Source organism: Squalius cephalus (genome assembly GCF_949319135.1).
Source record: "Squalius cephalus genome assembly, chromosome: 24".
NCBI classification, from domain to species: Eukaryota; Metazoa; Chordata; class Actinopteri; order Cypriniformes; family Leuciscidae; genus Squalius; species Squalius cephalus.
The window spans coordinates 10,927,012-10,943,350 of NC_137145.1; the positions used below are offsets into that span (position 1 = coordinate 10,927,012).

The window sequence follows — 16,339 nt, forward strand, 5'->3', positions numbered from 1 at the left end:
TGTCCACAGCATATAAATGTAGTCGCATGCGTCATTCCCTTTGTTCAGTCCAGCTCTTCACCAAGCCTCTGACTGCGCGGGCCACAGAGGTGTTGTACCTTGTTTCCCTCCTTATGGGAACAGTTGTTATTTAGTTACTCAACATTCCCATTCAGCCGGTTCACTCGGTACAACACATGACTATGGGACATATATTCACGCCCCGCAAAGTTGCTGAACTAAACGCAAGGGACCAGCACCGCCACATACCCCTTTTCCTTTTTCATGGGAGCGACGGCCCCTGATTAAAAAACCCCTGCGGCGAGCACAAACTGACCTACCACCGCCGCAGTGACATCTAGTCTGTAAACCGGACAAATCTGTGCATGGTGATGCCCAACTGGCATCAGCATGAAAATCTTAAGCCATGCCCATAACATTTCCATGCCCTCATTTCACTTCCAACCACCACCTTGGAGGAGCAGTGATCTGCCTGCTTGAAAAAAATATATCATCAGAGCATTCCTCGCCCACATCCAGCGAGACAGAAACCTTCCCCCGACAGTCAAAGTTCTGCTTTCAGGGGCAGCCATGGGAACCTTGTCTGGAACACTACACCGACACTAAAATGTATATTAAACATTGTATACATTTTAAAATATTGCTGATTACTTACAAAGCACTAAATGGTTCAGCTCTGCAGTACTTGAGCGAGCTCTTAACACATAGTCCTTCACGTCTATTGCGATCTCAAAATTCCGGCCAGTTGATAATACCTCCTAGAATATCAAAATCGACTGCTGGCGGTAGATCCATTTCCTATTTAGCACCAAAACTTTGGAACAGTCTTCCTAACATTGTCCTCACTCTGTCAGTTCATCTAGACCAGTGATCTCAAACTCAATTCCTGGAGGGCCACAGCTCTGCACAGTTTTGCTCCAACCCTAATCAAACACACCTGATCCAGCTAATCAAGGTCTTCAGGATTACTAGAAACTTCCTTGCAGGTGTGAGTTGGAGCTGGTTGGAGCTAAACTGTGCAGAGTTGTGGCCCTCCAGGAATTGAGTTTGAGATCACTGATCTAAACACATCTATTTGACCTAGCATACATATAACACATTATAGACTTCTATAATTCAATGTTAGGCTGCATAGATTAGGTCAGCCGGAACCGGGAACTCTTCCCATAAATCCTGATGTACTTGTTACATCATAAGAAGAATGGCATCTACGCTAATATTAGTCTCTCTGTTTATCCCGAGGTTTACCACAGACCGTCGGATCCAGGCCGTATCCAGATCTGATGAAGGACCTGCGCCTGGACACAACGACAACTCATTCCTGAAGTGTCAACTAGTCTCTCCCCTGTGAAGGCCTCCTTCCCTTCCCTTTACCTCTGTACAGATAAAACGTTGTCAGGATAATTCCAGTTCACGTGGCTACATGGAAGCGATAAAAATTCTGTTTAATACATTTTAAGGCCAGACAAGTAGTTTGTTGAGGGTTGGTTTGTAAAGAAGGACTAAGCCTGTGCACATATATATTCAAATGCACATACTTATAGACTAAACACGTAATATGCATGTGCACGCCATCAGCGTTCTCACAGGTTCACGTTTTTATAGTTTGCGCAGAGAGAACCTTAAGGGTTTTCTGTTAGAACGGTGTCGTGTTAGCGGCCCCTAAGTTAATAACTAATGATCGTTGCGACAGAAGTGAATCAATCAAAACTAACTTTAGCTGGACAATAATTTTATTCTAAAGCTGCTGTAAAGCCAAAACAATCTCTGTTACTTTAATTTCCTATTATCACTGTAAAGCTGCTTTGAAACAATCTATGTTCTTAAAAGCGCTATATAAATGAAGGCGACTTAACTTGACACTCCTTGGCCTCCATACAATCGTTCCAACTCTCTATGGCCCCCATAAACGGCGATCGTTACATCTGGATCAGCACCTGAAGACAGGAGCGGACCATGTCTGGCCACTGCCCCACCGAGCACACATGCCTCTGGGTTGGAGAAATCCAGCCTAGCGTGGACAATTCCAAACACACTGGACATGCTCATGATGAGTATACCATAAACACCCAGAACAAGGTTCAGATATTTCTCATAAAAAAGTTTATTAGCCATTTGTTAGCTGTGCTAAACTCGAGCTAAAAACTTCTCTTTTATGCCTTTTTCTTCAACAAGAGTCACCACCATGGGGTTTCTTGTGAATGTGGCATGTTTGGACATTTTGTTTGAGAAAAGCTTATTAGCCCTTCGTTAGCGAAGCTAAACTTGTGCTAAAAGCTTTCTCTTTTCTGCATTAGTTTCGACAAGAATTACCACCGTGTGCTTTCCTTCTTGCAAAAATGTGGCGTGATGGTGTTCTAGCAGCATGGTGAAGAGCTGAAGAACAAGGGGAATGACTGGGTAATGGGTAATGACTACGACTGCATTTATATGCTGTGGGCAGGTAACCCCACCCATGTCGTCATGCATCATTGGCCTTTCAGGTGTGAATAAAGGTGTCTTCAGCAAATGGCACAAGAGCACGATATCCCATAGTCATGTGCTGTACTGAGTGAACCGACTGAATGGGAACACAAAACCCTAGCCCACACCCTGACAGACAGCTTTCACGACCAATGATAAACACCCTTCGCCACACCGCAACCTTTCATCATGCCCATCAATCCAACCTGCAGATACCCTCACTTGGAATTTTCCGGCTTTCCGTGTGTTCACGGTTATACCATAGGGGGGCTTATTACGCATTGGCAACTTCTGAAAGAATAGAGAATCTCAGGATCAAAACACAGGAAAAGGAGCAGAAACAAGCGATAAAAGCATTGCTTATGCACGTTGTAGTCTTTGGGGGAAAACATGATTTTCTTTGTTCAAAAAGTAGCTTTTTTAATGAAATTTGCCCACATTCAAGTTTTGATTGAAAAAAGAATGCATGAAGCTAGAATCCCTTTAGAAAATGAACCATGGTTTTACTGCAAACACACACACACACACACACAAATAACATGGTTAGTTAAACCATGTTATTTGTGTGTGTGTGTGTGTGTGTTTGCAGTAAAGCTAGTAAAGTTAGTTAAACCATGGTAACCACAAATTAATCATGGTTTTGCTACACTAACCACCATAGTTTAACCATGGCATTTGTAGTAAAACTTATCCACAAAAAAAAAAACATGGTTACTACTTTTACTATAATAAAACCATGGTTAATTTCAGTAAGGGATAAAACTTTGTGTGTGTGTGTGTATTGTTTAAAAGCAAAGGCCCTGTTTCTTTCTTTTAATATATTGCATGTTCAGATATTCATACACCAAAATGCGTGCTTAACATAATTAGGTTCGTTATCGTTCTTGAATTTGCACGGGCCTTTACTGAGATGAACCCCCATGAACTAGTACAACAAGAAAGGATATAGGCTACATGTAGAGTGATGTTGTTTCCCTCTACTGGACACAAACAATAAAAACGATGCAATAATACAATGTCCTATAAGCGTGTTTTACCTCTTGTTCCTATTTTTAACACTACTGGATAAACAGACAGAACGGAGGAGGAGTTCAAAGACACAAGAATGAAGAAGTCTCTGCGGGCGCGGGAGATGGAGACAACGCCCCTGCGAACGACTGACGCGCAACGTCATCAGACTGACAGACCGCCTCGCAAGCTGATTGGCTGTCCGGCAAATAAGGAAACGACGGATGATATGGCAACAGGCTCTAACGGCAGCATGTGCGCTTTGTTTCCATAGCAGCATGTCCCTTAGATACAGCTCTCTGGTTGGTCCGAGGCGCGCGGGTTTTCTCTCAGTCGCTGTTGTTATGCTACCCTAGGATTCGGGATTGGGGGCGCGCACCTTCAGGGGTCTCTAGCAGTCTTTTTCCCGCCTCTTGGTGGAGTGTGTTGCTAGGCACATTAGACAGGAACTGTAAACAAAAAAATGGCTTAAGCCCCCCTGCCCCCCTCCATCCTCATGCAATATCCACTTGTTATTGAACCAGTTTTCCAGAGGGTTGGAGCAGGGATGTTTTGATACAAAAGATGAAATATCAAAAACAAACAAGTGGAGGGCGAAAAAACAACACATGTGATGCTTTACCATTATATTTATGATGCAGTCTCACCCTGTGCATCACATGACAACAACACAAGGATCACTTCTGACAAAATATAAGCTGGTGACAAACCATTAATAGTTTTCTCTAACATACAGTACAGCAACATTTAAAGAACAATAAAATGTTGTTACATCTATTATATGCATGCATCTATGTCAAAGGACATCGTTTAGAATGTGTTTTATGACATTAATAAAAGGTAGGACACTACAGATGTGTGTGTCACTTGCAAACAACTGTATAGTAAATGCATTACAGTCAAACATAATTATCTTACACTAAAGAGTCCAAAATTCTCATTCATGACAGACATGAGGGATTATTATCCTCAATCATGAAACAACAGCTCACGTCATTTTTCAGAACTGCACTGGAGGTTAGTTTCAATCTCCAGTAGGCGTTGTCCTATTATCACGGCGAGGGATTTTATCTGCAAGGTATATTAGAAAATGACAGGAGCATAAGGAAATGACTATAGAATTTTGTATAATAAAATTAAATTAATTAATAAAAGCAAATAATTACCAGTACATATCTGAAAAAATACTAAAACATATTTTCACACTATGATGAAGACATTTCATCATCACCCACAGGAATCTTATTGTAAATCTTATCAGAGGTTTTCATTTGATTTATTTGACAAACACATAGACATGGAAAATTTCATTAAAACATTCAAATATCTCAAACAGACTGTCCCTTCTAGATCAAATTCTTTAACAGCTCCTAATATCTATTGTTTGCCGGACTCAGTGACCAAACAAAGAGCTCTGGCATCACCACAAGAGCGCCATCTGCTGTTTACTTGTGCGTTTTGAAACAGCAAAAAAGAATCAGATATTCTTATTCGTTTTCTACATATTTATATCTCTTCTTTGAACCCCCATCCCTCCCCATACTAAAGCACATTATTATTAGAGATATATTAGTTTGAATTTATTTATATTATCTAATGTTTTAATAACAATAAATATAACAGTTTTAAATGATTCGTTTTATTCTTTCTGTCATATTCTATACGCACTCAATATTGGCATTCATCTCTACATTTGTAGTGCAAAAGAAATTGGTTATTTTTAAACGGAGAGAGAGAGACAAGATTTACATCGGTTTACATCATACTCATAGATCAATAATTTAAATGTTCTCTAGGCGAACTACTTTACCTCTGTCATCTGCTGCTCCACAGTGTTCTGGTACTCCAGGGTCACTGGTTTGTCTTGTCTGTCTAATTCTGGCATCTGCTGGCCTGGACTGCCCACTACATAGCTATAGAGAGAAACAGTCATGTCCTCAATGAGAATTATGAGTTATGGTAAACATGCAAAAATCCAAAAAGACCCAAGATAAACAACACTTGTGCACAATAGGCTACTTACCTTTCAATATTTTCGACGTTAAAGCAGAAAAGGGATCTCTTGAAATCAAGCTTTTTTGGGGTTGATATGTACATGATTCCTAATTCTGCACAACACCCACGGCAGGTGAGATTAACAACGAGGCTAAACGTGAGAGACAATTTTACAGAGACATTGATTTTAATGTTTTGGTGGTTAGGGTGGGAAAAATACATCTATGACATATACTGTATACAAACAAATATCTCACCATCCAAGCTCCTTTTGGGTACCAGAAACAAAGGGCTCTTTCCCTATGGCAATATTGTCAGTGATACCTGAAATTCAAGGTGCAAAAATCAAGACATTGCATGTACTAAAAACATTACTGTCACAATCCTAACGTGTTGCTTAGTCCAATTTCAGCTAACTTTTGTTGTTTATCCAGAATTATTATTTTATGCTATTTTAACAAATGCATGCAAAAATGTATATTTAGATGTGATCATTATCAAGTCAAAAAATAACATTAACCACCATTCAAAAGTTTGAGGTCTCTGACATTGAGGTCTGCATTTATTTGATCAGAAATGCAGTAAAACTGTTAAAAGTTATTACAATTTACATACAATAACTGTTTTGTACTTTAACATTTTAAAACGTATTTTATTCCTGTGATGGCAAAGCATCATTACTCCAGAAATCATTCAAATAAGCAGATTTGGTGCTCAAGTAACATCCCTTATTATTATCAATGTTGAAAACAGTTGTGTTGCTTAATTTGCAAACTGTGATACATACATTCAGGATTCTATGATGAACAGAATATTCAAAATAACTTGTTAATTTTTTATAAACATTATAAACGTATATACGGACATTTTTTAGTCAATTTAATGCGCCTCTGCTGCATAAAAGTATTATTTTTTTTATTTATTTTTTTAAATCATACTGACATCAAACTTATCAAAGGCAGTGTCTTAACATACAACAGCAATAAAAACGTAATAATCTTTTACGTTTAAGCATGATTTGGTTCTGCTCGTCATCACAGCCTGCCCAGGACAGACTGTCTCCGATGGGCAGCTTGCATTTCCCGCACATAAACACGGCTGGGCCGTCGATTTCGCCATCTTCCTCCACTCTGTTGCTGCTGTCAGCGGCACTCTCGCAAACAGAGTATGTTTTATAGCTACAATCGTCCGGGACTTTAATTTTCCCAGCCATATTATTTTCAAAACTAGTAAAATGTTTTCAAACGTCCGCGGGCAGCTGTACTTCTGCTGGTTTGCAGTGAACGCATTTGAGAAGATAAGAGCAGAGCGCCCTCTTCTGCAACGGAGTAACACTTTCACTTGATTCTCAACGCGAGGTTCGTACAATAGCAGCCAGACGACCCTTCTCGGTTCGTATGGTTTTACTAGAATATTATAAACATGACCAAACTCATAATACTCAGGCAATCAATTATTAAAAACACACACACACAAATAAACATTTTCTTGTAAAACCATCTTTTAATAAACTAGGCTTTATAAAAGCTCAGAGGTCCCAAAAGTTTAGCTTCAAAGACAGTCGGTTCAATAATTATATGAAATATTATTGATTGTAAAGGCGGTTTAAATCAGATTGGTTACAATACTGTTGGCAGTGTCTCAACTCCTACAGCACTGCCAATTTTAGGCATTCACCGCCACGCCCCGTTCAAAAGTCCTATTCCTCATCCTCCTCAAAAATCACTTTCTGAATGTCAAGAAGTCTCTTGTTACTATTTGTAGTCTTGCTAAAGACCATAAACTCATCAATATTCGAATACATAATGCGAATGTCGCTGTTTTCAGGCACAACTGACTTGTTGCGCACTTGTTATTTCCCATAGGCTGCAACGCATTGACCGCGTCGCTTTGAAATGTTTTCTTTTTGCCTTATATCTTCTGACTTCTTTTTAGATTGAAACGATTCGCTTTCTTAGACTTTGGCGTGAAAGGAGTGGGATGTCAAAGTCGTGATATGAGAATAATATACTTTAGCGGGGTGAGATCCCTGGCAGGTGTGAGAGAGAGACGGGAATTCCTGACAGCCTTTCTTTCACCAGCACGCGCTTGAATGCACGCGGCTTGATGCAGAAATAATTGAAGAATTTGAACATGATCTCAGCGCTGCACCCAAGAAGCTGCCGTGCACCTGGGCTGTGTGTTCAAATACTTTACAGTGTTCTCATACTGTGGACCAAAGAAATGGACGGACTCTCGGATTTCTCAAGTGAGTCAATAATGATGAACTGTAAGACTAAAAAATATTTATGAATGCAATATTCAATAACAATCATAATGGAAAACGATTGAACGAATACAAATCATTTGTATTAATTATTAATTAATTAATGTTTTTTAAGTATACAGTCTAAAATAATTACACGTATGGATCAATGCCAAATCCTCCGTGATGGTTTCATCAATGTTTGAAATTTTGTATAACATTTCTAAAAATATTTTTTCTTTAATTGCACTAAAATGGCATAAATAAATCACAAGCTACCCAATAATTTAATTATTTATTAAACTTTTATTAATTTAAAAACCTTCATAAATATATAAGTAATATGTATGGGAATACTGGACAATCACACCACCTATAGACACTTTTGATGTGAAGTCTCACAAAAAAAATGACTTTAATTTTGAAAACAAAAAGTAGTTCATTGTAGAAGAGGTGTATCCAAATAATATTTTGCATGTTTTTTGAATTGCATTCATAGGGCTGTCAAAAGATTAATCGCGATTAATCGCATCCAAAATAAAAGTTTGTTTTTAATAATATATGTGTGTGTACGGTGTATAATTAAATTTGTATATATAAATACACACACATGCATGTATATGAAAAATGTGTTATTTATATATAAAAAAATATATATTTATATATAATATAAACTATATAAATATATATTCAGTATATGTATGCAAATATTTCTTAAATATATACATGCATGTGTGTGTATTTATATATACAAAATAATTATACACAGCACACACACATATATTATGTAAACACAAACTTTTATTTTGGATGCAATTAATCGCGATTAATCTTTTGACAGCCCTAATATATATATACTGGACAATTACTCCATATTAATCGCACTGATAATGTATTTTTAATGAACTTATTAGGTCCATTAGATAGTATATACTGGACAATTACACCATCTACAGACACTTTTGATGTGAAGCCTCACAAAAAAATAAAAATAGAAGAGGAGAAATAATATTTAGCATGCTTTCTAAATCGCGTTCATAATGTATTTTTAATGAACTTATTAGTTTCTCCCTCCCAAACCCCTTTCATTAGATTATCTGTTTAGGATCATCAACAGTCAATCAGCTCAAGCCTGTGATGGAGATCTCCTGCTCCTCAGGTGTCCACGACACTCCACCATAATGATTCGGTCTGCATTTTATGGACAGAGTGAAACCCTTCCCGGGATCGTGCCAGGAATGAGATGCCAATGGCGTAATCACAGCTGTTCTGCTACCACAGCGCTGCAGGTGAGGAGCCTGAGCCTTGCTTTCAGGAAAATAGACCTTTAATTGTGCATCCACTAAACACTAACTTGATTAAGTCATTTTAGTACCTTTTAAATAGTCCCACTGAGACTAGACTTCTGTGGCAGATCTTTTTCACTTCTGGCTCAGAAAATATAATGTGTTTTCCAGAGTCAGGACAAGGCTATACTACATTTTCCCTGCCTTTTGTATAACACACAGTCGATGGTCTTTGATTATCCCTCTCTATTAGAAAGTGCTCTCTGAATGCCAGGGTCATAGAGATTGCCAGTTCCTGGTTAATCATCAAGTCTTTGGCAGAGATCCTTGTCCTGGAACCCCTAAATTCCTCCATGTATCATACAGGTGTAAACCTAGTACGTATTTCCTTCTTTAAAGCCTTAATTGATTATTTCTTCCTCAAATATTTACTCCTCTAATAATTTTTGCCTTACAGCAGAGCACAAGAAGAAAGTAACATGTGAGGGAGATCGACTTCTGCTGCACTGCAAGTATCCAAAAGTTCTGAATATCTACTCTGCTGTTTATGGTAGACCGCTGGAGGAGAAAGACTTGTGCCCAGCCGAGGAACGAGAGCCTCCACCATTTGGTACGTTTTTAGGTTGAAGTCAGATTTATATTTAATATTACATTGATTTAATGGTAACATTTGGCTGTGGGTTAAATCAGTGGAAGAGCAACATGTTCCTGGATCAACATCTTTGTTGATCCTGGAACAAAATTCCAATCATCCAATCAGATTTGAGTTTGCCCAGTTTAGACTCTTTTTCAGCACACTTAAAAACCACTATTGCCAAAGTGCGATTCATCTTGCTCTATTTGTTTACCAGTAGCGTATGCTTATTCTTCTATACCAACTTACGTCACAGCCTACGATTCAATTGGTGTCATCATCGTACAGTCTACAATACATACATGCCGTACCCATGTTTATTAGATCCATGTCGTACAGTGTGATTTGTTCTTATAGGATTGCTGAAATCGCACTGTCTGTAGTAGGCATAACTCAGCAAAATCAGGGCGTGTATGTCCCAAAACAACGTAGAATGCAAATAATATAATACTAACATGCTCAAATAATGCATAGCTGGGATAACAGAATAAATAGACACATTTTTGCATTGTTGAATATGAGTCCATGCAGTCTATTTATAAAGTTCTTAATTTGATTTGAAGGAAAAAAATTATATTTTTGTGGTTTGTACTGTATAATAAGCCATTTTTTTTCTTTATTTTGGCAGAATGTCTTTTTCATGGAGCTGGTGATGTGGTATCCAAAATCTGCTATGGCAAACAGAGGTGTTTTTTTACTGTAGACCAGGAAAATTTCAAAGACCCCTGCCCTCCTGGAACAAAAAAGTATATCACCGTCCTTTATGCATGCGGTATGAGCGCTCTTATATCCATCAGAATCTTCCTAAAGCAAAACCTATTTGAGTGTGTTCTTGAAATGTCTTGAATTTTTCAAAATTAAAGTTGCATGACATGCCATCTTCATGGCATGGCAGATTTTAAATAAGTTTCCCATTGATTGAGAGCGTGGGAAAAGACTAACATATGGCCTTTGTCTCATCTCAGTTTGTTGATTAACCCGTCTGTTTTCTTCCCGTCCTTAAATTACAACGAAGACAAAGTTGTTTGGGAATAAAAATAGGGAATGAGCCTGGCATTTTGTAGCTCTCAGGGGTTTCCTGTGTAAGACTTCCTGTGATTGCTTTGAATGCCAGGCTTTTGTTACTGATTGAAGGCAGAATCAGTTCGCAGGAAAAGTAAAGATTACTCATCACCGTCGTATTGAAAGATCCTGGGAGATAACGACTGGGAGTTGGAAGTTGTTAACTTGTACTGTGCCTTTTTTCAGTTCCACAAAGTTTACTTAAGGAGGCTGATCCCAGAAGTTTCCAAACTACCTCAGTTCCTAACCAGAGCACCAAAAAAGGTGACGGTACACCATACAGTTCACTTTATATAGAACTGTGCAGTGGAGGTAAATTAACAATTAAACTGTCTTATTTTGTTGTTATTCGTAGGGGAACAGCCAGTCATAAGAAGTTCAAAGTTTCCAGAGAACAGGATTATTGTCAGCAATTCTTTAATGGCATATTTCTACATTACAGGTAAACTGAAATATATAAAATGTCTTAAATTGAACATACTTGGACATTTTTTATGATCCCTTCCCAGTCAACATAAAGTAGCGGGAGGGAATATATTTTTAAAATAAAAATCCCATTAAAATGATTGTTTATTTATATAAAATTCTATAATAAAATAAAAAATTCTATTATTATTTACTCACCTTCATGTAATTCAAACCTCTATGCTATAAGTTTCCCCATGCAATACAGATTAGAACTTTTAAGAATCTTCATGTTTCATTTTATTGAACTGTTTATGAACTGTTATACTGAAAATGTTATTTTTTGTGTTCCTCTGAAAAAAATAACTGCATATGCATGAATGACATTTTTTTTTTTTTGGTCAACTATTCTACATGAGTACTTTTCTCTTGCTCAGAGCATTCGGAGATGGCAGGACTACTCTTCACGTCAAGTGTTTGCGTGGGCCTTCTGATTGTTCTAATAGCCGTTTCAACGCAGCTAACCTGCAGTAGACATCTAAATACACCTACATTTAGGAAGAAGAGTGGAACGACCAATCTGGAAGAGGAAGAGCCAATGAACCAGGATAATGATGAGGAAGAAGATGAGGATGAGAAAGGGTCACTGACGGACAGTTCTAACCTGGCAGAGATAGACAGGAAGGTGTATTGCTGGGAAGATGTGGCGTACACCACAGAGGCAGCAGAGCTGATGGAGAGAATTGAACGCAGAGAGCTTGTGATTCAGGAAATCAGGATGAACGCATACCTCAATGGAAACACGTGCATCCTGCAGTCATACATGCCAGCTATTACACAGAATGTGCAGTAGCTGTAATTTCAACCAAATGGGAGTTAACTTTTTGAATGTTTTCTGTTACCAAAACACTGCAATGAAAGGTGAAGGGTGTAATTTCTGCAACACTTTTGCTAATCAGAACTGCCAAAACTGTCTTCAAACAGGTTTCCTGAACACTCCCCTCATCTATTAGTCATCCAAACAAATGGCCCCGCCCCAAACTCACATTATTTGTTGAGCTAATGTTGCTGTTGTTGGGCAGCTCAAATAAGTGAAGAAAATATCAAATTTTACACGGGAATGTCTTTAAAAACATTGCCAGGTGCCTTACTTAAAAAAAAAAAGAAAAAAAAAAAAAAAAGATCTGGCACAGGGCTAGCGATACCTGACGTGTTTTAGTGATTAAATGAAAAGTTTATTTATATAAAAGTAGCTGTTAAATAATATATGTGGTATTGAATGTAAATGCAAATTAAGATGGCAAAACATTTTTAATTAAAAGTATATTATATTTAAATGTACAATAAAAAAAAAAAAAAATTAACACAAACAGAATGTTCTTTTATTACACAACATCACACTCAACTTTCCTCTAACCTCTTTCTAGTGAAACCACATCTCCCGATACTGTAACCTCTCTTTTGCCTTGAGGAAAATAATATGTTCAGTAACTCCTTCTCAACGCTCTCCAAATGAACTCTGTGGTGCCACAGTAATCCTGAGTGCTGCTCAGAAACATCCTGTCTTTAAAATGCATCAAGTTTCAATTGAGCAATTGCCAGCGGCACAGACAAAGAAAGGAAAGGTGTTGCATCCTTTTGCCAATGAATTAGTACAGGGAAATCTTGTCTCATGCTTGCATTACACACACATTTACAAACAGACACATTAATTAAAGGATTAGTTCAATTCAGAATTAAAATTTCCTGATAATTTACTCATCTCCACGTCATCCAAGATATTAATGTCTTTCTTTCTTCAGTCGAAAAGGTTTTTCAGGAAAACATTCCAGGATTTTTCTCCATATAGTGGACTTTAACAGGAACCAGTGGGTGGAAGTTCCAAACTGCAGCTTCAAAGGGCTCTACACGATCTCTGAAGTCGTGGACGTGCATTTGTGGTTAAAAAGTTTATAAATGTTTATTTTTTTAGAAAATGACTAATCGTTTGGCTAGATAAGACCCTTATTCTGCGGCTGGAATCGTGTAGAGCCCTTTGAAGCTGCATTGAAACTGCAATTTGGACCTTCAACCCGTTGGTTCCTGTTGAAGTCCACTATGTGGAGAAAAATCCTGGAATGTTTTCCTCGAAAACCTTAATTTCTTTTCAACTGAAGAAAGAAAGACATGAACATCCTGGATGACATGGCGGTGAGTAAATTATCAGGAAATTTTTATTCTGAAGTGAACTACTCCTTTAAAACCTTTCATATGTAAGGAAGGCATCAAATTGCATAAAAAAGGCGTGTAGAAGAGATTAAGGTCTCTGATGTGCCAAACAGTTATTGTAGAAAAGCTGTGATTTTCTCTGTTAATCTATCTTGGGCCCCATTTGATATTTGTGAGTCCCTGGAACTGTCTTTTAAGGGCCTGTCTATCAGACCAACTGGACTGAAGATGTGTGTCATCATCTACCTCTTCTAGTTTCTAGAGCAAAACAGACAAAACAATGATGAATGCTCAACAATAATATATAAAGTACGTACACACACACACACACACACACACACACACAATACAATATATAATGAGGATATAAAATAAAAACAAAAGAATTAGAAGCTTCACTCACTTTCAGTTCTTCCTGCCTCTTGTAATAGTGCAGCATCATCTGTTTTTGTTCATCTTCACCTACTAGAGGTTCTCGCGCTGGTGCCCCCTGGCCTCTCTATAATGAAAATGTGATGGTGATTAGTTTTCATTTCATTTAATAGAAAAACCATGGCCAAATTGAATTATTTGCAGACACTTTCAAACACCAGGAGCCGGTTGCATCAATTAGTTAGTTAGTCATAAAAAATAAAAAAAAATCTTAAAGACTGTTTATACATTTTTTTAAGCCAGAAACATTAAATCTAGATTGATCCAATTTGATACTGAAAAGTAAGATCCCTAACTAACTGCTAGTTGGTCATACTAGTTCTTAAACACAGTCTTGAAATGTTTATGCAACTGGCCCCAGATCAAGGTCACAAAAAAATTACTAAAATTCACACCGAACACTTACTTTCTGAATTTTCACTATAATTTTCGTTTTCTCATTTTTCCCAACATAATCTTGCAGCTTTTTGCCCCTCTGCAGTTCTTTAGATGCCCACCACAGCTGAGCATCTTCATCTGGGATCACTTGCAATGAGGCCTGCAGTGGAAAGCCTTCATATCAGTATTACAGCTTTTATGTTCATTCAACAAATAAATAAAATTACACTAGTCTGTTTTATTTATGAAGTTAAAATGCTAACCCTGCAATGTGCATGTAGTTATTTAAGAGGAACATTCCACCCAAAGATTAAAAGTTTTTATTTCAATCATCATTTTCTCACCCTCATGTCATTTCAAACCTATATGACTTTCTTTCTTTTTCAGAACACAAAAGAAGATGGTTTGAAGAATGTTGGGTACCAAACAACATTGAAGCCCATTGACTTCCATTGAATGGGCAAAAAAACACTTTTTGACGTTTCTCGAAATATCTTCTTTTTTATTCCATAGAAGAAAGTCATACAGGTGTGCTATAACACAAGGGTAAGTGGTAAATTACATCATTTTAAATTTGGAAAATCTCATACCTGTGTTCCAGTAAGATCCTCTTGATTTTCAAACTCCATCCTAATTGGATCGTGTGGAGGCAGTCCCATTGGGTAAACTATCATCACAGCTCCTCGCAACTGGTCTAGAGCCTCTTTGACCATATCCATGGTAACACAGACATTTGCTCTTACTTGTTTCTATAGACAGAAGAAAATACATATATATATAAACATACATAGTTGTTACAATAATATCAGAAGGGTAACAATGTACTGAGGTTTAGAAGTATTCTATATTAAAAACAGCTTCATACGTTTGAGATTAAAGCCTTGGCTTCCTCCATTGTTTTCCTTAAAACATCTTTCATCTTCTCATTTGGAGCTAAATGGAAAAGCAGAGTACAGTTATAGCAATTAATGAGGCAATTCAAACTCAAACTTTAAATGTGACATGATGACTACCATGTCCATTTCGACGTCCAATCTCATCCTTCTTAAACTCAGCACCACTGCTGGGAATGCAGCGGTCTTCCCATTCATCCTTTAGTTTGAGCTCCATGATCTGATCATCGGCCAGGCCCTGCATATTTGGTGGAAGAGAGATCCCATGATCTGCCAGCTCTGGAATTTCTATGGAGATACAAATGAAAAGTGTCATGGTTGTGCATTTTTACACTTGTGAGTAACGTTAGTTGACTTCTATCATTTGCTAACTTGTAACTGCCACTGACAAAATACATGCATTTTTAAAACCATTTATGTATGAAATTGTCGATCAAGAACAAAAAATTGGCTAAATCCAAAGAATATGAGGCATTTTTACTGTTTTCACCACAAACTCATTGTCATACCAGAGCAGATCCTGTCCACTTTTAATCTTCCATTGTAGACCTCGCTGATCTGCTGGGACAGTGTCTCAATAGAGACATCCACTGTAGTATTGAAGAGAAACTGACTCTCGTCTCCTCGTTTGACGTGCAGCTGAACCATCTCTCACTTGCTGAATCAGTCCTGTGCAGGAATATTATAAATCTGAGATATGAAGGTAAAGTATATATAAAACCACTGGACGGCAAGGGAGATGTCGCGCAACTCGCGCCTGACTGTGTTTGTGTGTGTTACCATGGCAGCCATAACATCGCGTTTCAAGAAAATTCTAGCATGCTGTGCGGGCACGTCGCAGAAAATATGATTTTGAGGCATGAAATTAGTAATACAAGTAACAGAATAGAAATCGATAAATAATGATTTCAAACTCATTTCCACTATCAAATTAATCAAAATATACTTACTCTTGATTCAGTGCACCAACAGGCAGCAGTCTTTTACTGTCTATGGCAACAGCAGCGATACTATTTCCACAGGAAGTGGCTAATTCAAAATAAAAGTCTTTTTAAACGCTTAACGTTATGCTTCACCAAAGAGTCAGATTATAGGTTCACTCGTTTCTAGTTTCATACAAAGTAGTTTACCTAATTAATTTAACACGAATTTTAGTTTTCAATAATGCCACATACTCATTCACGCATTCACTTATATAATATACATGCGTGATAAATATTCCATAAAAGAGGTAGAAGATACCAGATCAAGTTACTCACTGGTTACTGTAAGGATTTATGATTTATTATAATTTATAATATTTTTTTATAATAATCTACATTTTATAATT

The 16,339-nt window shown here is 37.5% G+C and overlaps 3 protein-coding genes across 15 annotated transcripts; 1 reads left to right on the plus strand and 2 right to left on the minus strand.

Annotated features, from left to right (window-relative positions):
• Positions 1 to 4,083: 4,083 nt before the first annotated feature.
• On the minus strand, positions 4,084 to 6,765 carry mis18a (MIS18 kinetochore protein A). Its single transcript, XM_079861812.1, has 5 exons — positions 6,472 to 6,765; positions 5,724 to 5,790; positions 5,495 to 5,617; positions 5,282 to 5,384; positions 4,084 to 4,542 (listed from the first exon to the last, which is right to left on the minus strand). The coding sequence occupies exons 1-5, from the start codon at positions 6,677 to 6,679 to the stop codon at positions 4,465 to 4,467; spliced, it is 579 nt and encodes a 192-aa protein (XP_079717938.1). The 5' UTR covers positions 6,680 to 6,765; the 3' UTR covers positions 4,084 to 4,464.
• A 16-nt stretch (positions 6,766 to 6,781) lies between these two features.
• On the plus strand, positions 6,782 to 12,440 carry eva1c (eva-1 homolog C (C. elegans)). 12 transcript variants are annotated; one of them, XM_079861808.1, is made up of 9 exons: positions 6,782 to 6,857; positions 7,548 to 7,714; positions 8,804 to 9,000; positions 9,251 to 9,374; positions 9,455 to 9,607; positions 10,260 to 10,403; positions 10,880 to 10,957; positions 11,049 to 11,135; positions 11,536 to 12,440. In XM_079861808.1, the coding sequence occupies exons 2-9, from the start codon at positions 7,600 to 7,602 to the stop codon at positions 11,949 to 11,951; spliced, it is 1,314 nt and encodes a 437-aa protein (XP_079717934.1). In that variant the 5' UTR covers positions 6,782 to 6,857; positions 7,548 to 7,599; the 3' UTR covers positions 11,952 to 12,440. The 12 variants fall into 12 exon arrangements, with proteins under 12 accessions (XP_079717934.1, XP_079717932.1, XP_079717933.1 ...); XM_079861806.1 differs by having other exon boundaries at positions 6,792 to 6,857; positions 7,402 to 7,714; XM_079861807.1 differs by having other exon boundaries at positions 6,792 to 6,824; positions 7,402 to 7,714.
• A 634-nt stretch (positions 12,441 to 13,074) lies between these two features.
• On the minus strand, positions 13,075 to 16,037 carry cfap298 (cilia and flagella associated protein 298). 2 transcript variants are annotated; one of them, XM_079861810.1, is made up of 8 exons: positions 15,960 to 16,037; positions 15,519 to 15,678; positions 15,130 to 15,297; positions 14,982 to 15,049; positions 14,707 to 14,865; positions 14,145 to 14,276; positions 13,710 to 13,805; positions 13,075 to 13,564 (listed from the first exon to the last, which is right to left on the minus strand). In XM_079861810.1, exons 2-8 carry the CDS (start codon positions 15,655 to 15,657, stop codon positions 13,454 to 13,456), a joined length of 873 nt encoding a protein of 290 aa, XP_079717936.1. In that variant the 5' UTR covers positions 15,658 to 15,678; positions 15,960 to 16,037; the 3' UTR covers positions 13,075 to 13,453. The 2 variants fall into 2 exon arrangements, with proteins under 2 accessions (XP_079717936.1, XP_079717937.1); XM_079861811.1 differs by having other exon boundaries at positions 15,519 to 15,699; positions 15,960 to 15,999.
• Positions 16,038 to 16,339: the final 302 nt, after the last annotated feature.

What these genes read in the sequence shown, in the direction of transcription:
- mis18a (XM_079861812.1), bottom strand. Translation starts at nt 6,679, where the DNA reads ATGGCTGGGAAAATTAAAGTCCCGGACGATTGTAGCTATAAAACATAC. An exon ending in ACCCAAAAGGAGCTTGGATG is followed by an intron (nt 5,618 to 5,723) that starts GTGAGATATTTG and finishes TCTCACGTTTAG; the next exon opens with CCTCGTTGTTAATCTCACCT. An exon ending in AACGTCGAAAATATTGAAAG is followed by an intron (nt 5,385 to 5,494) that starts GTAAGTAGCCTA and finishes TTCTCTCTATAG; the next exon opens with CTATGTAGTGGGCAGTCCAG.
- eva1c (XM_079861802.1), top strand. Translation starts at nt 7,600, where the DNA reads ATGATCTCAGCGCTGCACCCAAGAAGCTGCCGTGCACCTGGGCTGTGT. An exon ending in ACGAGAGCCTCCACCATTTG is followed by an intron (nt 9,608 to 10,259) that starts GTACGTTTTTAG and finishes TTATTTTGGCAG; the next exon opens with AATGTCTTTTTCATGGAGCT. An exon ending in GGCATATTTCTACATTACAG is followed by an intron (nt 11,136 to 11,535) that starts GTAAACTGAAAT and finishes TCTCTTGCTCAG; the next exon opens with AGCATTCGGAGATGGCAGGA.
- cfap298 (XM_079861810.1), bottom strand. Translation starts at nt 15,657, where the DNA reads ATGGTTCAGCTGCACGTCAAACGAGGAGACGAGAGTCAGTTTCTCTTC. An exon ending in AGTGGACAGGATCTGCTCTG is followed by an intron (nt 15,298 to 15,518) that starts GTATGACAATGA and finishes GTATCTCCATAG; the next exon opens with AAATTCCAGAGCTGGCAGAT. An exon ending in CCAAGGCTTTAATCTCAAAC is followed by an intron (nt 14,866 to 14,981) that starts GTATGAAGCTGT and finishes TTCTGTCTATAG; the next exon opens with AAACAAGTAAGAGCAAATGT.